Genomic DNA, 20,664 nt, shown 5'->3' on the forward strand with positions numbered 1-20,664 from the left:
CAACTTAAGAATCAAGTCAAAGTGACTTTACATAATGTCAGCATGAATAGTTGAATTACCTAAGGAGGAAACCAAAATTGGTTAAGAATCTTAATCACTCTGCTTTCATAATAAATCATCATATACATACATCATCAAGTGATGTTTGCAAACCAAATACAGCAGTGTAGCAGTGCTTTTTGTTAGGTAAACCCCCTGGGTTTTTTCAATGAAAAAAACCTGGAGGCTTCTTCTCCTTTTTGTTCATGTTATTGCTCCCTTAAAGATCCACAGGTATATTCTGTATGGAAGACAAGATCAAAACCCCCTTTAATCAATATGCTATCTCCAGAAAAGTGTTTTATATGGATTAAACAAAGTAAGTGCTAACCTCTGCACATACGGCTCTGCTTTCTATACATACAATCCTGAAAGACTCCAAATTACAAGTGTCAAACATTTTTCTTAATGGAAATCTGAGGTGGATAATAGCTTGAGCAGAAAATAAATTCTGTGTAAGACTTGCATTGTCCATAAAAGCCTTTACTGAATGTTTACATGAGAACTTAATTTTAAATATTAGATTTCCAATAAAAAAATTTTAATCGAGAACAATGTACACAGCTGGTTTTAGGATTTACAAAATAAAGCATGCTTATAGTATATGTAAAAAAGCCAACCCACCATATACCTGTAGTAATAAAGATTACACTGTATTGATGAACAAATAGTTGATACAAACTGAAATCCAGCATCTTAACAATGCACCTGCACTAAGTAGTACTCAAAACAATAGCCTATTTTAAACAGACAAAAACGAAATACAAGGTTATGACTTTACAAAATTTTCATAATGCTGTTGACACTTTTTTATGACACTGGGTGACACTTTACATAGGACACATGTAAGCAGTATTCTCTCCTGAATGAGAATAAACAATACACAGTATTTCTTTCAGAGCTGCAGATTTTCCATTAATTATGCTAGAGATCTGGATTATTTTAAACTAAACATATTCACAATGCTTTTGTGCTGACATGGTCTTGGTCACAGCAGTATTTCAGTGGTGTTTCCCAAGTCAGACTAAACAAGTCCACAAGACATTCAAAAAAATATAAAAAATCATGCTCTTAGTGATGCTCGGGCCTTGTCAAGTATTTCCTTTCTGATCTTTGGATAGTTTGGATGTGCTTCAAGGACCTGTCAAAAGACAAAACACCCCAAAAGTTCTGTGTCTGAATAAAGAATACTGTGTTCAATTATACCTCTCATCACTGAGCTTACACATTCTAAAACTAAAATAACATGACAAGTTCATTTTAAGAATGCATAAATATTTAACTGTGGCTAGAAACTACCACATACAGAGGTCAAAAGCAGCTTTATCTTGCTTCCCTTTCATGCTCCCCAGTCACCAAAAGACACAGGGGTCAAGGGCTAAGTTTCTGGGTAGCCTGCATGCAGAACAGTGACCTCTGGAGACATTTCCAAGGTATGCTTCCTCTGCAGTAGAGTACTCTCATGGTTTTACTCCCTCAGGCTCTTTGTTACTATACCCTTCTTCATCATGCCCGTCAATTCCCTCCTCTCCCTGATCCTTCCATTCAATTTGTCCTTTCTAGCCATCTTTACTTCTCTGCAAAAGTGTAAAGACAGTTTATTTCATTATTAATACTAATAATTATTAATCCGTAATGTTCACTTCACTTCTGTAATAGTAACCCTTACTCTTACTCTGCATCTGGTCTATTTATGTTTGGACCATACAAAGATAATACTGGATGTTACTTGGTAACAGTATCTTCTGATATTAACTACTGCAGCTATACTTCCACATGGATTTACCAAGTTGCAAACACTGGGCCAAAAGAAGGCCAAAAGAAGGCACTGCCATTTTAATAGCACCCCTCCCATGAAGACAGGCTGAGAGAGTTGAGGGTTGTTCTGCCTGGAGAAGAGAAGGCTCCAGGGAAACCATACTGCAGACTTCCAGCACCTAAAGGCCCTACAAGAAAGCTGGAGAGGGACTAAAAGCTGGAGACAACCTATTCACAAGGGCACGTACTGGTAGGATGAGGAGTAAGGACATTAACCTGAAAGAGGACAGATTTAGATTAGGTATTAGGAAGATGTAGGATGCCCAGAGAAGCTCTGGCTACCCCTTCCCTGGAAGTGTTCAAGGGCAGGTTGGAAGTGGCTTTGGGCAACCTGGGCTAGAGGAGGGTGCCTCCACCCATGGCAGGGGGTTGGGACTGGATGACCTTTGATGTCCCTTCCAACTCAAACCATTCTGTGATTATATGATGATTCTATGAATATGTTTTCAGGTGTGATATCTGGTCACTTTACCTGGTGGCCAGGGAGCTAAGGATAAAGCAAATTATGTAGATGTTATCTAATCAAACTTATTATATAGGACATCTTTCTAAAATTAAGCCATATATTTTCAAAATTTAAACTCAAGGGAAAAAAAAAGGATTATTATGTAAAAGAATGTTGCTACAACAGAGTATCAAGCACATATACAAATTCTACCTTATGACAAACATCGATTGCATCAACGTATCTCTTTCCTTTCAGGTAATTGAAAGCCAGCTTGTATCCTGTAAATAAGAGGAAGGAAAGACAATTATTCATTGAAAAATCAAAATATCACATTAAAATTAATTTTGGATACCATTTGTTTCTAAAGTTAGTATTTTTGTTTTCTAGTAGTCTCTCATCTAAGCCTGTAGATATCAAAATTTCCACTGAAAGTCACTTCAAGTAGTAAATAAAAGTCCTTTATATACTGGTAACTGTGTTTGAATCAAAAGGAAACATTATTCTGGAGAGCATGCATTACTACAGATGATACATAATAGTTATCCTCTTTCAATTACTATGGCACCCCACAGATTCTCACTGTGACATACATTGTCGTCTGTAAAGGCAATTCCATTATTAAAGGGCAAAAACAAAAATCAGGATAGCAACAACAAACTAGGGAATTAAAATGCTATTCCATTTCACTACCAGCAGATCACTGATAAAAAAAATCCCAGTCACCAACACATAAGATAGCCATGGCACAATGTGTTGCTATTTTCAACTTAAAAGGTATAGCTCAGGTATATCAGCCTGGACAGGGACCAGGACTGAAGACAAAAAAATTCTAACCATGCAATTTCTAAAACTGGAAATTTTAAATACTTAATTTATTAAATTGTACTCATTTGCAAGTGAGGATAAGGGATCTGGTATCAGTTTATACAGTTTTACTTGCCAGATACAGTTTGTGCAGCTTTAACCATTTTAGTTTTAACACATGACAATTCTCACAATGCTGTTTGCAAAACCAGAAAACCATGCACACACAGTACCTTACAATAGCTTACTCAGACTTTCTGCATGCAAGATGATTCCACAGATTAACTTCACTAAGAAATGTCTAGACACCAAATCGTTCTGTTACTTGCTCAATTCCTGCCCTCTAGAGGGTTTTACCATAGCAGAAGTCATGATCTATGTTCTCTGCCCAATACATTTTATTTGATCAAAAACCTGAAGACCTGAGCCAAGACATTCAAGAGTTAGACTCCAAGTGCAGGAACAACTAGTAAAATTACTGCATCCAAACTCAGATGAGATGTCCAAGTGACGGTTAAGTACACCTTTACCTACCTGTGGGGTTTATGTGATACTATCTCTATTGAAAATTAAAAAGCAGCCTTTCCAGCAAAGGATATCTGTTTCATTTCCACTCTAGTGCCTGAAATCATATGTATAGGTTATATATATGCACATGCCTATTGTTGGATTCGTTTGGTTTCCGTATTTCCAGGCCATCTCATAATTCATCGCTGCATCCTTATATGCTTGTTCCTTTTCCATTATGTATCCCATGTATTCGTAAGCTTTGCAGCAGGACTGTAAAATATTGATATTAATCCAAAATTTTATTTAGGTGAGTTTATGTATAAAAACAGTGACAGCTTAATTGCTTGAATACTTCAAATCTGTACAACTAGAAAACGTAAGTGATACTTTTACTAATTGTGATTACAAGACAGTCTTGATTTAAAATCTCTGTAGTGCACCCCAGTTATATGGAACTGAGCTCAGCGATTTCCTAAATTACTCTAAGTCAAGTACAAAGCTCATCACAGGGGATGCTGCAAGTATTCCTTCAAAGATGTTCAGAGCCTCCAGAACCATGTGGTTAGTAACAACCCTATGGCAGCCACATTTCAAGTCCAGAAGGAAAGTGTATCTTCCACAATTATTTTTTCATTTTTTTCTTAAAAAGGCATTTTCATTGCCTTATTTTTTGGAAACTGCTTTACATAATAATTTTCCCCTTAAAACTAAAGACAGACACAAATATCCTGATGAGAACATCAGCCATTAAGTATTTCAAATGGCATGTTACAAGCCTCTGAAAAACAGGTTTAAAAACTATTAAGCATTTGATGAAACATAAACTTCGCTTATGTTAGACATACATATAAATCAATTTAATTCCATAATAAAAGTTCGTACGAAAGGTACAGCAATTCATACAGAAATCTTACATTTACTACATAGAGCAGGGGTGAAATAAGGAAAAGAAGCAAACCCCTAGCTTCCATGTGGCCTCGTTTTCAACAGACTATATTATCATGCTGCCAAGAGGTCAAATATTTCCAAGAGAAACACAAATTTTCTATGAAAATATGCACTTTTTTACATAGGCAAAGAAATGCTGATATATAAATTACATTCCATCTCTAATTAGTCCATTTCCAAATAGGTTTCCAAAATCTACTGATGAAAAGCGTTCAAATTACAGCACACTGGGATAAGTAGTATGGGAATGTCTGGAAGATGAGGATAGAAAAAAAATACACACCCCCTCTCATTGGTGATAAACAAAAAAGTTCAAAATCAAGAAGAACAATCAGTAAGAAACCCCAGTTTCACAGAAATCTGCTCACTGGGTTCTCACTAACCAAACCAAAGTCTTTAAAAGTCAAAACAAACCAACATTACAAGACTAGGCTTTTATGAAGTTTTCACTAAGTGTATTTACTCAAACTTCGTATATTTATAAATACACATACATCATTCAATTTCGACTGCTAGAAACAATCCTGAAAATTAATTCATCACAATAATGTGTTTTCTCAACTTGTTCAAATCTTCCAACTTGAAGAATAACATGCAAAATATTGTCTTGTTAATTAACAAAACATTTAAGAGCTAAAATACTCAACATTTATTTGTATAGTGCAATTCCTGCTTAGCAGCTTTGCATGCAAGTTTAAGAAAAGTCAGGTTCTTTACTGTGCTGCTTTGTTAAGGAAGCAGAGTTGCAGGCTTCTAATGTGTCAACCTCCTTCACTTTCAAGCAGAGCAAGAAAAATTATTTGGTGGGCTACATTTCTAGAGCTGTTTTAGAATTTCTGCACCAAAGTGTCACTTGTGATGTATATACTTGCTCAACAGACTATCTATTTTAAGAAACGTATTAATTTGGAAGAGGACTTATGTTTATCCTCCAGTGGTAAGGGTTTTTTGCAGCTTCTCTTAACTACCTGGACAAGTGTATAACTAACCTTAAGGTAGAATCTTGTCTTAACTAAATTCAAACTAATTTTTCTGTAGAAACAGAATTGACCACGTTCTATTTTAAGAGCCATCTCTGCAGAAGCACATGATAGCAAAAACTACTGTAGCTGCCTCCTAATTTTACATTCAAGAAATAAAAAGCATACAAGTTCAACAAAGGCTGCCTCTCAAGGAGGCTGCAAAAGTCTGAATAATTAGCCTTGACCTTCTATACCAATGAATTCAGAAAACAGAACAAACTGCATCAGGTCTTTTTCTAAACCAAATCTGTGCAATATAAACAATATCCTGAACCTGCAGCACAGTATCTATGCAAGGCTGGCCTACCGGACGCACCTCACGTGAAGGCAAGTGAAGTGTATAGATGCGGAATATTGGGCAGCTTGCCTGCTCACAAACCGTGAGGTGAAAACTTTAGAGATTGTTCCCAGACAATCTACCAGACAGTATCTTCACAGCAGAGTATTGATGCTAGCATTAAAGTAAAATAATCCTGTATAGTAGCAGGCTTATGAATATAAATTTTTAAAAATATACTTTAAAAGATAGATAACATCTATTAACATCTCCAGAATTTGTACAGCTACATCAGGTTTGCAAGACTCAGTAAAAACATCTCTGAAGTTCCATAAACACCGTAAGCTTTTACTGTCCCCACAGCTAAAACTTGTGGAAGTTATTACAAAACATGAATAAAAGTGACCAAACAGCATCACAAATTTGTTTACTATCCTCCAGTGTAAAGTTGCTGATTTCTTGGCTTGTTTTGGTCTACTTCTCCTTAGTAAGTGCAACACCAGGCAATTCGAAGAATAAATAAATTTTGAAATTATGATTCAGAGGAAACTAAACATTCTGATGAATTGAAACAGAAGGTTGTAAGTTTACTTTGAACATGCACTTACCCTGTTATGACGAAGGCATCGTTTTAACAATTCACCTGCCATATCGTATTTTGCAGATTGAATATATATATCTGCCAGCAGAAGCCAGCTCTTCTCAAACTCCTCTGCATCAATAGGATTCCAGTTCATTTTTGAAATCCGTTTTAATTGATTTCTGGCTCGTGGAGTCTGTTTCAAGATCATGTAGGCTGTGGCCATTCCCAAAAGTGCTGGTATATGATCTTTCTGCAATAAAAAGCACAGCGGCTGCTTGATTTTTTTTGTTTTGCTTTTAACATTAACTTGGTTTTTTTCCCGCAAGTCTAATCATGAGGAAGATCACATTAAATAAGAGGCTAAATATAAGTTTGGGTTAAAAATCTTCAGGATCAGGAAACACTGAAAGCATCCACAGGCATTTCATATCAACAAGAAGCATTCTGATAGCACTAAACCTCTCCTTTTGATACACAAATAAATAGTTCAGATAGAAACTGAACTCTTACCATACAAGTAGTATTAAATTTTATAGGTCCCTGCCAAATGTGAGTAACAGGGACATTAATTCCTATTATTAGATGTACACCTCCTAAAAATGTATGTATCCAAAAGCTACATATACCAAACAGGATTGTTTAAAGCCACGATTCTACAAAAGAGCCTCAAGCAAGAATGATTTTTAAAATCCTTCCTTTATTAGCAAATGGTATAGACGAGAATGGGGCATATATCCCAACAACTGTCTCCTAAATCCAAAAAGTAGTTCTATCAGCAACTAACTTAAAAGTTTCTTTCTCCCTCTCAGTATTCCTGGCTCACTATTGGTATTCTGCCTGTACACCTCCCTGCAGGGCTGTGCAGTAAAAAGGCTTGCTATACTGGCTCAAAAAAATCTCAACCAACTAACAAACAATAAAAAAACCATCCCAAACAAATAAAAACCCAAAGCCACAACCAAAACACCAAACAAACAAGAACAAACCTACTGCACCAAAAACCCATCTTACACATAACAATCAACTCTTTTCCCCTCTCCCTCAACAGTCACACCTAGCATGGATCAATAACCTCTGAAGTATGAGGAAATTAAAGCTGTGTATTTTATGCAACCCTGGAGAGAAGACTAAATAGACAGGTGCGCTCTTCCTTGTGGAACTGTATTACCATGCGAAGAATGTTCAATATTCACAGGATCTCAGAACAATTCCAAGCAGGATAGGGAAGTCAGTAACGGAGACAGAGGGACATCTTGTTTGTGATTCTCAGAACTGCCTCACACACAAGATAAATATCAGTATACTCAGCTCAGCCAAGGAGCAGTTTAGCACAGAGTTAGTGGGAGTGGTATTTTAAGTATTTCTCAGAATTCTGATGATGTAAATGTGTCTACATGTCCTTAAATAAAAATGTGTTGAAAGGTGCTGGTAACAAATCCATTATTAATCCTTTGGCTAAAGACTACAAGTATAAAATAATTAAGATTTCCACCAATTTTGAGCAGATGGATAATGTTGCCCTGGAACCTTCTGTCAAGTTCTATGAAGGCAGCTGGCATTTAATTGTTTTTGCTTACAGAATGAAGGTACCGTATAGACTTATAACATTAGACAAACTGCTGGCAAGACTGTAAATTAAAAAGCAAACCCAGCAACTCAAAACCAATATTCATGTTTCGTAATGGTCAATGTTAGCGTTTAGCTCAGCTATGAATTTGCAATCTAATGGAAAACTTCTAAACGATGTTATGTAACCTTTTTTTTAAAAAAATTACATATAATAGTCTTTAATAAGAAAAAAAATCTTTGAATAAATAGCACTAAGACATGCTGCAACTCCTAAATGTAAACTGCAAGAATACTTAAAAGAAGAGAAAAAGTTCAAGTGTGAAAGAAGACTGAGGAAATGAGAAAGGTTACTAACCTCAGCCACTACTATTTCAGTGAAAGTGTTCAGTGCTCGTTCAACACTTGATTTTTGTTTGGTAGCCATGAGACAGTAATTTTCCATGATTCGCAGTTGAACGTGACCCTGAATAGTCTGAGGCTTGAGTTCCTTCAGAAGATTTTCTGCTGTTCTTACAGCCAACTGCACAGATTCCTGCTTCTCTGTTGAATTACTGTTATCAGAAAGAAAGTGTTTGCAAAACACTACTTTGTTTTAATATACAGCAAATGAACCGCAAGTTAGTACTGATTCCATGCTAAAGGAATGTCATTTTGTACAAGACAGCTCTGTTACATAAGCATTCTATATTGATTCCCTTCTGTAACAAGCTTTTTTAACACTGTAAGTGACCAGGACTCCAAATAGTCTTCTGTTTTCTGCTTCAGACTGACTTACTACAGTTTAAGTTGGTCTCTCACAATATACCAAACAGAATAGTCAAAGCATTAGATGAGCTCAAAGTTCTAGCAATTTAAATTAAGACATATTAAAGGGCAACAGAGAAAGAGGATGACAAAAAAAACCCAAGCAATATTTACATCATTCCCTTACCCTATGTCAGCATCCAGATTTTCAAAGACTTCACCACCTACAGTTTCATTATCTGGGTTCAAACAAATTTCAATCATGTTGTAGACTGCATTCTGTCCCCAGTCACTGTCCTTTCGAGCTTTATTAAAATGCCGGAGTGCATCATTTGGTTCACCTGTATACCTAGACACAGAAGTAAAATAGTTAAAGCTGGGCAACTAAAATTTGCTGTCCTATATCCCAGGAAGAAACCCAAACATTTAAAAAACAGATGACACACATGCACATGCTGATAACCCAAGGTTTGAACAGTACACATACTATTGCAATTAACTTGTTTTTGTAGACTAAACCCAGTCTGCTAAATTCTAAAACTTGAAAATAAGTAATATTCTTGATCCAGCAAGAAGAATATCCCTTTTAACAAGCAGGAAATATAAAAGATGTACAAGATAACATAGCCTCATTTTGAAGAGGAGCTCATTGGAAAGTATTTCAGAAAAGACGACCTTTCCTCAAACCCTAGCAACTTTAGTAATTAGAAAAGTAGTGCTATATCACTTATTACTATTACTTATCCCACTATTGAAAGGCATACCACATAATGAAATAAACCTTATCTTAACTAATGAACCTTATCTTAATTAAAACTGCAAGTACCAAAGATACAATCCTTTGCAGTAGTGAAATCCTGGTTCAAGCTTTGTTCTGGAAGAATGTTTTTCAGCCATTAAAAGAAATCTTGGGACTTCTTCTAGTTTTCCAGCTCTTCTTAACAGATCAATTAATCGTGAGAGGGTTGCATAGTTATCTAAATACACAAATAATCAAGGCATTGTAATGCTAGTTATTTGCTGTATGAATCGTTTAACAAATATAGAGCCTGACTTGTTTGGTGGTTTTTTCCACATACTAAAGTGATATATGGTGTAATACATAAGGCATATTACATAGGAACCACAGATAGAAGAATGAAGATACCAAGTGACACTTGGAATACTTCTATAAAAAAAGGTAAGTATAAATGTACTTCACTTTCAAAAGCACTCAAAAGCATTTTCTGTACTCTCACAACTTCTTTCATGAAGTCCACTAAGAAGCTTTACATTCTTCATACTTCAAATGACAATATTTTGGTAATTTTCTCTGGTCATGATTTGTAAATTGCTTAAAGAAACTTATTCATGTCCAAGGCAAGTTTCCTTTATCAATCTTGAAATAAAATGCTAGTGTGGTGCTCATGCACTCGGTATCTTAAATACAAGAGAAAATGCTTTATGGTTACTGGCAAATAACACCCTAGCTATATTTAACTTGAAGTAAACAATGCTCATTACATTGGAAAGTAAATGACTATCTGTAAGAAATTATTTTCTCCTCTTCCCCTAAAATAGCGTTACGCCTTTATATAAAGTAACAGTCTTCAGGTTTTGTACCCATTATATTAATAATAGCACATTTCTTTTTAACCAGAGAAAGTGTTTTTTAGATATTTATTCCTCTATCTTATTAGAACTATGTATCAAAGAATTATAAATAACATTACTAAATTCACCTGGCTTGCGTTCTAGTAGTTGCTGGAAATGAAAGACAGCTTGTTCATAATCTTGCTTCCTGAACATGAGATCAGCCATCATCTATAATATCGACCAATTTAGAGAAAGCAAAACATTTTAAGTTGCAGTTTATAATGAACTCTAGTTCAGCAAAGTGCTGCAGGAATTGCACAAGAAGTAAACCAAGTAGGGTTTTTCATTACTCCATAAAATAAACACTATATGCAGTCACAGGATAATGCACAGGTACAGGCTCATATCTCTTTTTTTCACTTGAGGTAGAAATTAAAAGACAATAAACCACATAGATGTACCTTTCAAAAACCTTTCAGGTTTTACTCCTGATTATATTTTCCATAAACTCAGATTAAGCAGACGTAAAAGCAAAATTCGTTTTAAGCTTGGGAAAAAGAAAGATGATCGCCCGCTTCATCAGTTTCGGTTTCTCGCCACTGAGAGGTAGCTAATAAAAGGTAGATTTAATAACACATATGAAGAGCTCTATTAGCCCTGTCTTTGCACCATAGCAGGATTAATTCCAGATGTTACATTGCTGTGAAAAAATAAATCACTCCCGTCTTAAAATCATTTTGCTCCTAATGTGTTAATGCAAGTTGCTCACTATTGAGCTGTCTTTTAAGTGAAGAATTAGAGAATCTGCAGCTGTGGTGAAAAATGGTTAAGCAGGAATATGATTATCTGTGACTGTATAAGGATGCAAAAATCCACAACTGTGTGCTTAAGGTTTGGCTGCTGGTTTGTTTTGGTATTTTTTAGATACTAACTTTAATATTACTGTACTGGAAAAAAAAACTTCTTCCCTGGCCAACAGCCAATTGCTAATGGAACATTCACTAAGCCGTGCTTAAGTCAATCTTACTTTTTTCTCTACTTATATTTTTATAGACATGTTTTTGCATTATGATAGAACAAAGGCTATGAATGCTAGAAACTTTGTACTAAATCATTATCTTGCATAAACACAGAAGAACGTTTTGCTGTGATGGATTTTTAAAACTTTTTTTTTAAATCAGAAGCTCGAAGCTTTCTTAAATGGACCCATCACATTGCAGACACACAAATCTCAAAAAACTTCTGAAATGAAATAAGCATAATAGCACATACCATTGTTGCTGCTTCATTATCTTGGTCATTCTTTAGTAGTAAGGAGCACTGATGTTGACAGGCATCAGTATCATCTTGTGCAAGATATAAACGTGCAAGTTCCAACATCGCCTGTAGATCAAAATATTTAACTAAGATGAAGAAAACTGGTTCAGTTCTGCAAGAATTAACCTGAGATTTCAGAGCCTCAGGAAAAAATTTATTCCTCTTCTGAAGAGAGAGCTTTCTCTGTTGTTCCCTGTAGGCTCCTGGTCAACTAATTTAATTCATTTCCATTCCCTCACCTTTAAAACTCATATAACTTTTCTTTAAAGAGATATTCTGGAGGTAGAAAAAGAAGAGCTGCTCAGATAGCATTGCTTTGAAGACTACAGTATTTTGCTAAAATAATTTTCTTGGAAAGAAATGTAAGTGCAAGTAGTTTTAAACTCATTGACAGAAATCAATACCTAATTTACATTCACCAATTAGTTTTGGAGTACAAGACAATTCCAGTAGAAACCATTTTCCTGTTTGCATTTCCAAATTCATCACATTAAGATTGTGTTGATCCACTTTGGAGATGCAATTGCTGAATAAATACTAACAAACTGCAATGTAGGTAAGCACGTGTCTCTAAGGCTGAAGTCCCATCACAAACTATTCTGAATAAAGGGCTACACAGACAAAACAGCTATCACATATTTAATCAAGTTCCCATTGAAGCGGAGTCAAACCCATCACAAAGATTAGCAGTAGACAAGGAGCAACAATGTCACTCCTGCTTAGCTTTAAAATGGGTTTTGATTTTGTTTTCAAAACGTGACATTTATAATTACATTGCAACTCTCGTTACACTTATGAAAGGCACTTCTGAATCAAAATAGTGTTTTAAACATCCTGTTCAGAATATGAAGGGAACCTCTATAATATTTAACAACTGTTTTCTTCCTACTTCCTGTGATTTACATATTCAAACACATACTATATAATTCTGAAACAGAAAGGCAGGAGGGTAAGTGCTGACATTATATGGAGGTAGCATGAATGCAAGAATTTTAATTATGAAAGCTTTCTTCAAGCCACTATTCTTATATGCATAACACAGCGGAAGACCAAAAAGCAGTCTGCTAGTCAAGGAACACTTCCTGCCTTGGGCAAGTCAGAGAAGAATGCAAGTTAAACTGGAGTTCTGTGATAGATTCTACAGACTGGAAGTGGTCTCTGAACCCTAATCCAAAACCCAGTAATACTGTGAAACGATGTAACTGATGCAGTCTGTGATCCATCTGGAAACCACACTGCCTCTTACCAGGCCACAGAAATGAGGTCAGGTATTACCTATCAGATTTAACTAGGTAAAATGAAAGAACACAAACCAAAATCCGTAAAAAAATGCACTGCAGTGCTTCCACATTTAGCCGTATACTTTCAAACCTAGTTTGGAATGCTTTGGATAGAATACAGGAGGTTTTGTTTGATGAAACAAGGTACAGATTGCTTCAAAGGAATTTCTGATATATCCATATATAATTTTAGGGAAAGTAAATTCTGGGAAGTTATCAAGAAATAGGCAGGCGTTTAACAGCTCAAATTCGTGTTTTGTAATCTAAAAGAATTCAATTCCAACCTTGTACTAGCAACAGCTTTAAAGCTGGAGGGAATAAAAGTTCAAATCTAATGAAGCTACAGAAAGAGTGAGATGACTCATTTGTACTAGCGGTGGGTAATTAAAAGCATTTTGCTTACAGAAATCTAAGCAGGGAACAAGTTCTTCATCAGAAATTCAGTCTTAGATTTTCTAAGATGCTAAATTCTGATAGGACAACAAGTAATGCCTTTAAACTGAAAGAGAGTAGATTTAGATTACATATTAGGAAGAAAATGTTCACTGGGAGGGTGGTGAGACACTAACATAGGTTTGTCCAGAGTATCTGTTTGCCCCCTCCCTAGCATCATTCAAGGCCAGATTGGACGGAGCTTTGGGCAACCTGGTCTAGAGGAGGGTGTCACTGCCCATGGCAGGGAGGGTGATCTTTGAGGTCTCTTCCAAATCAAAACAGTTTGTGATTCTATGAAAGCAAAAAACTACAGTTAAATGCATCTAACAGATACTCAGTACAAATGCCAGTGCTACACAGCGTATCTTGTAACAACAGGAACCTCAACAGTATGATGGAAAGGCCATGCTGGTATTTCACCACTTGTGCAAAAGAAAAGAAAAAAAAGAGTAAGGCTTTGATACTAAATTGGAAGGCACACCACTAAAGCCATAGCTGTATCTGTACTATAACAGGCAGTCTCATTGCTTGTAATGATAAAAGGGGAAGCCACCCTCCTTTGAATATTTTAAGGATGTTTTCACTCCTCTCTCAATTTTTCTTCATCATTCTTGCAAGATGCCTTCAGGAAAGCCTGCCTCAAAGATGCTGAAGTTGCAGATTTAGGAAGGACCTAGATTCTCGAAACCATAATGTACAAGTTCAAGTATTAAAAACAGGTGATGCACTGGTAATTTAGCAGCTGGCAATGACAGCTATGCAATAAGAAGCAGCAAAATAAGAAAACTTCACATACTTGTAAATGTACAACACACTTATACTAGAAAATTGTGAAACCTGGAAAAACTATACTTATTTTGAATTTTAAAAACCCACTAAAGTTCACAAGTAATTTTGGTGCTTACTACAAATTTCATAGCCTTTCGCTTCTGTAAGCCCCAGGGCTGTGAAAGGAGGAGGAAGAGGGGGATAAAAATAAGTTCCAATTTACCAGCATTTATCAACAGAAGACTCGAAGGAAAAAGACATTGCAGGTAAGAGCTGCAATAATCATTGCTCAACAGCAACATTTTGTGAATAAAATACAAAATTCAGGTAACAGGCTTAAACTGCTAAAACAAAGAAGGGAAACAAATTGACTGAAGCAACCAAAATCACCAGGACTTCATTCCAGATGACAGGAAACAAGACTAATAATCTCCATTATTATCATGCTGTACCTTACACGTCCTGAAGTGCTACATGAGGACAGGCTCACTATATGATCCTATGCACAACTTGGATTTGGTGCATGCAAATCACCACTTGAATCAGAAGCTGGTGTAAGAAACAGAAATTAGCAGTACATATAACATTTTGTCATGATAAACAGTGAGGTGGAGAATGGTCAAGGCTCTATGTATATCATGGAGCAGAAATAATTACAAACAGACTTCTACACTGCGGATAATTGGAAAAACGTTACTGCAGATATTAAAACAGAACAGGAAAACAACACAAAACAGTTGGAGGGAGATCTGACCTTGTTATCAGTTTCACAGTGAACAAGAGCTTCTTTGTAAAATTTAATTGCTTTTTCATAGTTTCGCTGGGCTGTAGAATGCTTTGCAATCTCAGCACAAATCTCAGCCGCTAACTGTTTCTGTGCCGGAACCACATCCAGCTGTTCTATTTGAGCCCGTTTCAGCACTCTGGCTTGCAATTCCCGAGCCTGGTATGGGGGAAGGAATGAACAGTCAACACTTTTTAAAGGAATTTTATATTATCGTTCTATAAGTACACTATGTATTTTATAAATTAAATCCCCCCCCCCCCAAATAATAACAAAGCAGGTAAAAATATCTCCACTATAAAGCAGATCAATGAAAACAAAAAAACCAAAACAGCCCCCCCAGTAACCTGACTCAAAGCGCCTTGTCTCCCCAAAAATCACATCCCGGATAGATGTGAAACTAGGGAGGATGTTGCAAGCTTTCATAGGGTTGTGAGGGTGTCTTTTATTCTCCCCTTTACCTGTTGCAATGAAACAATAGCTTCATCAGTCTTCTCCATTTTGCTGTAAATTTTTGCCAGAAGCACCTGGTAACGTCCATCTTCCATCAGAGAAGACAATTCATTAACTGTAAGAATTACATTAAACAATCATGATTCTTGTAAGAACTGAGCCTGTTAAAAAACAATCAAAGTTGACATATTCCAGGAAAGAGTCTAAGTGAAAAGTTCACAGCTCTAGCTTATGTATTTAGGATTGTGATTTCACTCAGTGTGGTGTAAGTAGGCAGAGTAAACATTGCAACCTATGAAACGGGGAGATTTTAGACCAAAGGGAAAAAAAAAATTAAAAATTGACTATCTACCTGCATTCTCAGAATTATGAGAGAAAAACTTTTGATCCAAAAATGCAGAAAATAAAGCCACTCCTGACATTTCTTATCTAAATACTCCTGAAAGTCCACATTGAACCAGTAAGTGCTACTGTAGACCCAGAAAGCCTAAGTTTGATGAAATTTTTAGTCAGACCTCCAACTAGCTTTCTCTTAAGTTTCCTATGTTTTAAACTTTTAAAAAGTTTATATGGAACTTAGTTATTCCTTAGAATAGAATCACAGAACAGTAAGGTCTCTTCCTACCCACAAGGATCACCTAGTTGCTACTTCCTGCTAGGAAAGGACACCCTCCACGAGACCAAGTTACCCAAAGCCCCATCCAACCCGGCCTCGAACACTGCCAGAGAAGGGGCAGCCACAGCTTCTCTGGGCAGTCTGTGCCAGGGCCTCACCACCTGCACAGTGAAGATTTTCTTCCTCATATCTCATCTTAAATTTACTTTCTTTCAGTTTAATGCCATTAACCCTTGTCCTGTCACTCCATGTCCTCGTAAACAGTCCCTCTCCAGCTTTCCTGTACCTCCTTTAAGGTACTAGAAGGCTGCTCTAAAGCCTCACCAGAGCCTTTTCCAGGCTGAACAACCCTGACTCTTTCAGCCTGTTTTTGTTTCATGCAGAAAACACAAACAAGACTAGGAATCATGTTTTGATATAAATTAATAACGTTCCTACCAGGCTCATGATCTAAAGCTTGTTGAAGTACTTTTTCTGCCTTTTCATACTGCCTCAGTTTCATTAGAAGCTCAGCCAAATCATAGCAAAGGAAATTCTGTTGACCACTTCTCAATGCAGCCTCATAGTAACTGATTGCCTAAAAGGAAAGAAACAGAAGTCTGAGTCACATAACCCTCAAGTCACCACTGAATACAATATTTAGTTGTCCAATACAGAAGTTATAGAATACCTTTGAATAGTTATGCATTTTGATTAGGGCTTTTCCAATTTTAGTTGCTAAAGCAGGATCTTTCGGATTTTTCTTCAGGGCCTGCTCATAAACTTCTATGGCTTCATCAGGCTTCAGCAATAAAATATAAAAACACAGAAATCAAGGATTAAGATAACAAGCGTATGAAGAAAACAAAACTTGGTGACACTGGCAGGAATGATTGGCAAGTACCACTGATTCCTATGCTATGATACTTCTGAGAGAAGAATAGCCACTATGAAATTATGTATTTGAGGTGTGAAATCCACATACATTTACATTTCCATGCTAAAACTATGTGGAGAGGAGTTGGCAAACAAAGCAGTTTGAATTTATTTAGATCTGCTGTAAGGTGGCCAGAGGAGACACATGGATGATCATCCAACACAATAGTAAGTTTGCAGAAGTTTAAGTAGTGAAAATAGTCGTACAGTAATTTCAGTGGATACAGAATCAAGATAAATCATTCTCGCTTTGTAATTATTCTTTATGGAAAAAGCTATAAACAAACATTAGTAAGTAAACAACCATTGATTACTTACAGATCTCCAAAATAACCATCAAAACTAATAGTTGCATGCCCTAACCCAATCTATTATTTCAAAATATGAATTTAAATGTGTATCCTTGAAAATCTTAGCGTCCACTTGACTACATTAGCTTCTACAACTACTGAATAACACTTTGATTGCACCAAGAAAGCAAACAATGTAAAGCCTGTATAGGAATTAAATAATTTTATTTTTTTAAAATAAAACTTTTAATATGAAAAGTTACATAGAATAAATTTAAGCTTCAAAACTTATCTAAACATCTCCAACTTCTTTCAGAATTTAATTTTGCTCTCACTTTAGATTTCTGTTAAATTTAAGAACCGGTATTCTTTTAAATAAAAATTTCACCTTGATTTTGACCCGGTCATTTAGTAGAAAAAACACATTTTCTACAGCTTTTTCTTTGAAGTACGTTTTTTTACATCCTAAAGCAGTTTCTGTTTTCTAACCACCAATCAATAGGAGTCAACATGCTACATTGTCTCAACTTGCCAAAGTTTACAAACGACTCAATCATTCTATTCATCTCAAGCACTTACCTCTTGAATATGCATGTATGCATCACCCAGAAGAAGAAAAGTATGAGCACTTGGCAGTTTTTCTACTAAGTCTCTAGAAACAGAAGACAGAGCCTTGCTTAATATTTAACATGTCAATACCAGCATCTAACCAACAAACAGAGAACCTCTAAAGATTTTGTGTTTCATTCATTTCTGGAAATAAAGTTAAAAAACAAAAAAAGAGAGATATCTTTCCAAAATAGGACTTCAGCACTTCCTCAAATTCATTATGTCACTAAGTAGTTCTGACTTACTGTAGTAAAAAGACTGAAAAAACGACCTCACCATGCTATCATTAGATATCCAGGAAAATATATACACACACCACAAACTTACCTATAGCAGCCAGCATACAGTTTCTTATCTTTCCTGTACTGAAGATAAATATCTGCCATTTTCTCTTTAGCTTGCACATAGTAGGGCTGTTCAGGTGTAATATTTCGGAGCATAGTCAAGGCTTGTTCAACATCTCCTTGAGCAATTGCCAGATCTGCATTTGCAATTACGACTCTCAGTTCCTCAGGAGTTCCAGAAAATTCATTAATGGCATCTTGTAGTATTATAGCAGCTTCATGCTGCAAATAATAAAATCAATTGAGTTAATACATTTCCTGTTGAACAGGCAAACATAGACATCATAAGCAGTTGAATGCTTGGGGGGCATTACTCAAACCAACCAGATAAACCCACAGGAAAGCCCAAAGAATAGTATCCAGCAGGGTGACCTCCAGAGGCTGCATCCAACCACACAACCCTATAGCTTCTCTTACACTTTAGAGGTACCTAGTGTCCTAGAAAGATACAGCTGTTAAGGATGCTGCCACACAAAGATAAGGACATGATAAAAAAATATTTCTAGTTTCATTCTGACAGCAAAACAGGAATCTACATGCCAGTAAGTGAACACCAAGAGCACCTCCTCCTCAAAATTAAAAGGGATTTTATACACTCAAAGTTGAGCACCTGCAAACAGTGTCGGTTTTGGAGTTTTGCCTGTACATTTAAACTATAATCTGTGCAGTCAGCTATCAACATCTTGGAAATTATACCAAGCAAACACAAGGAGAGGAAAAAAAAAAAAAAAAGAAAAAAAAAGAAGGTGATGATTTTCTGTTCTGAACTCATGAAGGTCGACATTTCAGTAAATGGGAACAGGAAGATGTTTTCAGCTATATATTAACTCTTAACAAGTTTGCCAACTCACCGGTTCTCCATTCAAACGATGAGCTTCTACTAACTCTAGGAAGACAGATACACGATCACTTGCATCAACCTCAATTCTTTTGCCTTTAGTTTTTGAGGAAGCTGTAGGTTTTCTCATTCCAGGCAAATTCTTTGCCATTTGTAACGTCTTAATAGCTTCTGATAATTCTCCCATCTTCTTCTGGGTTTGGGCCTTAATTAAGTGATAAACAGGATGTTCTCTCACCTAAGAAAATTAATAAGTTTCCAGATTTTACTTTATGCATATTATTCAAATGTCCTGAAAAAAGATTTTTTTCCTTTTAATTATTGACCTTAGTTCCTTCTTTGCTTATGAAAATATTAGAGTTTTCAAAGAGTATGCAAACTAGCAATTAAATAAGTTTTTAATTGAAAAGAAAAACTGTAACATGAGATGGGAGATAGAGATTTTGAGACAGAAAAACAGTCATTACAGCATTATTTAAAACCATCTCGCACACTGCTGTATGCACATTTAATTAGGCAATTAATTAAAAGAAGTACACAATCATCATTTGGCATGAGTCTTGCCTGCCATTCCCCACCTTTTTAACACATACTTTAGATGAAAAGAAAAAATTGATAAGGGAAAAATAACTGCATACAAAGTTACAAGCACCTCAGCATTTTAAGTAGCTTATCTTCAGCTTTCTTGTATCACTTGGAGGAAGGAATCAAGATAGGAGTATGCTTGCAAGGAAAGAGCAGTTTGTCACTTTTCAGCCAAGCTCTGTCAAGAGACTTAGCACAAAGCACACCTGATGAGTGCTCCGTAGAGTGTTAATGGTACATAAAGTTCTACTGATGTCAAAAATCAAGTCCCATATTGCAATGTAATTGGTTCAAGAAATACAACTGGCATGGACCACTACAAATCAGTTAGTTTTTAAATACAGTGCTTAAATTCCCAAATTTGCTTCTGAAGGGTCAAAAAATATGTACCAGACAAAGATGTCACATTAATGAAAGACAGCATAGCACGTAGCTCCTTTCTTAATGCTCAGAGTGCTTAAATCAGCACGCATTGTCAAAAGGTAACTACAGACAGCTTCTGATCCCCTCTTGCATCTGTGCACATACTCAACAACAATCGTACATCTGTGCAAACAGTTCAAGAAAAACACTGAACCACTCTTCAAGTCTTTCTATGTTTGCTTTTAAAGACTGTTGCAAGGCTGGTCTGGAATTCCAAATTGTTTATATAACATGGTTTTAATATTTATTTAAGGATTTGAGAAAAGCTACCATTTCTTTCTTTTGTATTTCAAAACCCTTTCAGTATGTTGCAATAAGGTTATTAGTTTTTGTCCTTATGGTTATTTCTTTGATAAATATTCAGATACCTTGTTCATATAAACATTTAGATATTAAACTTGCAGTGGAAGAGTCACAAAAAGTTCAATTTTAAAGTTATTCTATACAAAGTGTAAAACTTCAAATGACTAACTGAATAAAATAGCTTCATTGTTTTGTCCAACTCACCTCAAAATTGTAGCTCAGACAAAGTTCCAAGGATTGAGAACACAGTTTAACATTGTTTTGAGCCAAATACACCTGGGCCATCAGTAGATGTGCATCTGCATAAGAAGGATTCCTTTCAAGACAGTAATGTAGATTACTATGGGCTGCTTCAGTATCCCCTAGG

At 35.9% G+C, this 20,664-nt stretch overlaps 1 protein-coding gene across 1 annotated transcript in view; it reads right to left on the minus strand.

Moving 5' to 3' along the window:
* Positions 1 to 799: 799 nt before the first annotated feature.
* TTC21B (tetratricopeptide repeat domain 21B) overlaps positions 800 to 20,664 on the minus strand; it is a gene marked incomplete at its 5' end in the record, with an annotated part of 33,892 nt that continues 14,027 nt past the window's right edge. Inside the window, 17 exons of the mRNA XM_084265690.1 lie at positions 800 to 1,180; positions 2,516 to 2,583; positions 3,769 to 3,889; positions 6,475 to 6,699; positions 8,374 to 8,569; positions 8,950 to 9,111; positions 9,589 to 9,739; positions 10,484 to 10,565; positions 11,610 to 11,720; positions 14,892 to 15,080; positions 15,383 to 15,489; positions 16,429 to 16,567; positions 16,661 to 16,771; positions 17,775 to 17,847; positions 18,132 to 18,370; positions 19,000 to 19,224; positions 20,502 to 20,659. Of these exons, the coding sequence (XP_084121816.1) occupies positions 1,103 to 1,180; positions 2,516 to 2,583; positions 3,769 to 3,889; positions 6,475 to 6,699; positions 8,374 to 8,569; positions 8,950 to 9,111; positions 9,589 to 9,739; positions 10,484 to 10,565; positions 11,610 to 11,720; positions 14,892 to 15,080; positions 15,383 to 15,489; positions 16,429 to 16,567; positions 16,661 to 16,771; positions 17,775 to 17,847; positions 18,132 to 18,370; positions 19,000 to 19,224; positions 20,502 to 20,659 (2,435 nt within the window). The 3' untranslated portion in view covers positions 800 to 1,102. The remainder of the gene's footprint in view (positions 1,181 to 2,515; positions 2,584 to 3,768; positions 3,890 to 6,474; positions 6,700 to 8,373; positions 8,570 to 8,949; positions 9,112 to 9,588; positions 9,740 to 10,483; positions 10,566 to 11,609; positions 11,721 to 14,891; positions 15,081 to 15,382; positions 15,490 to 16,428; positions 16,568 to 16,660; positions 16,772 to 17,774; positions 17,848 to 18,131; positions 18,371 to 18,999; positions 19,225 to 20,501; positions 20,660 to 20,664) is intronic.

This window comes from Gallinula chloropus, assembly GCF_964237585.1.
Source record: "Gallinula chloropus genome assembly, chromosome: 5".
Lineage (NCBI taxonomy): Eukaryota > Metazoa > Chordata > Aves > Gruiformes > Rallidae > Gallinula > Gallinula chloropus.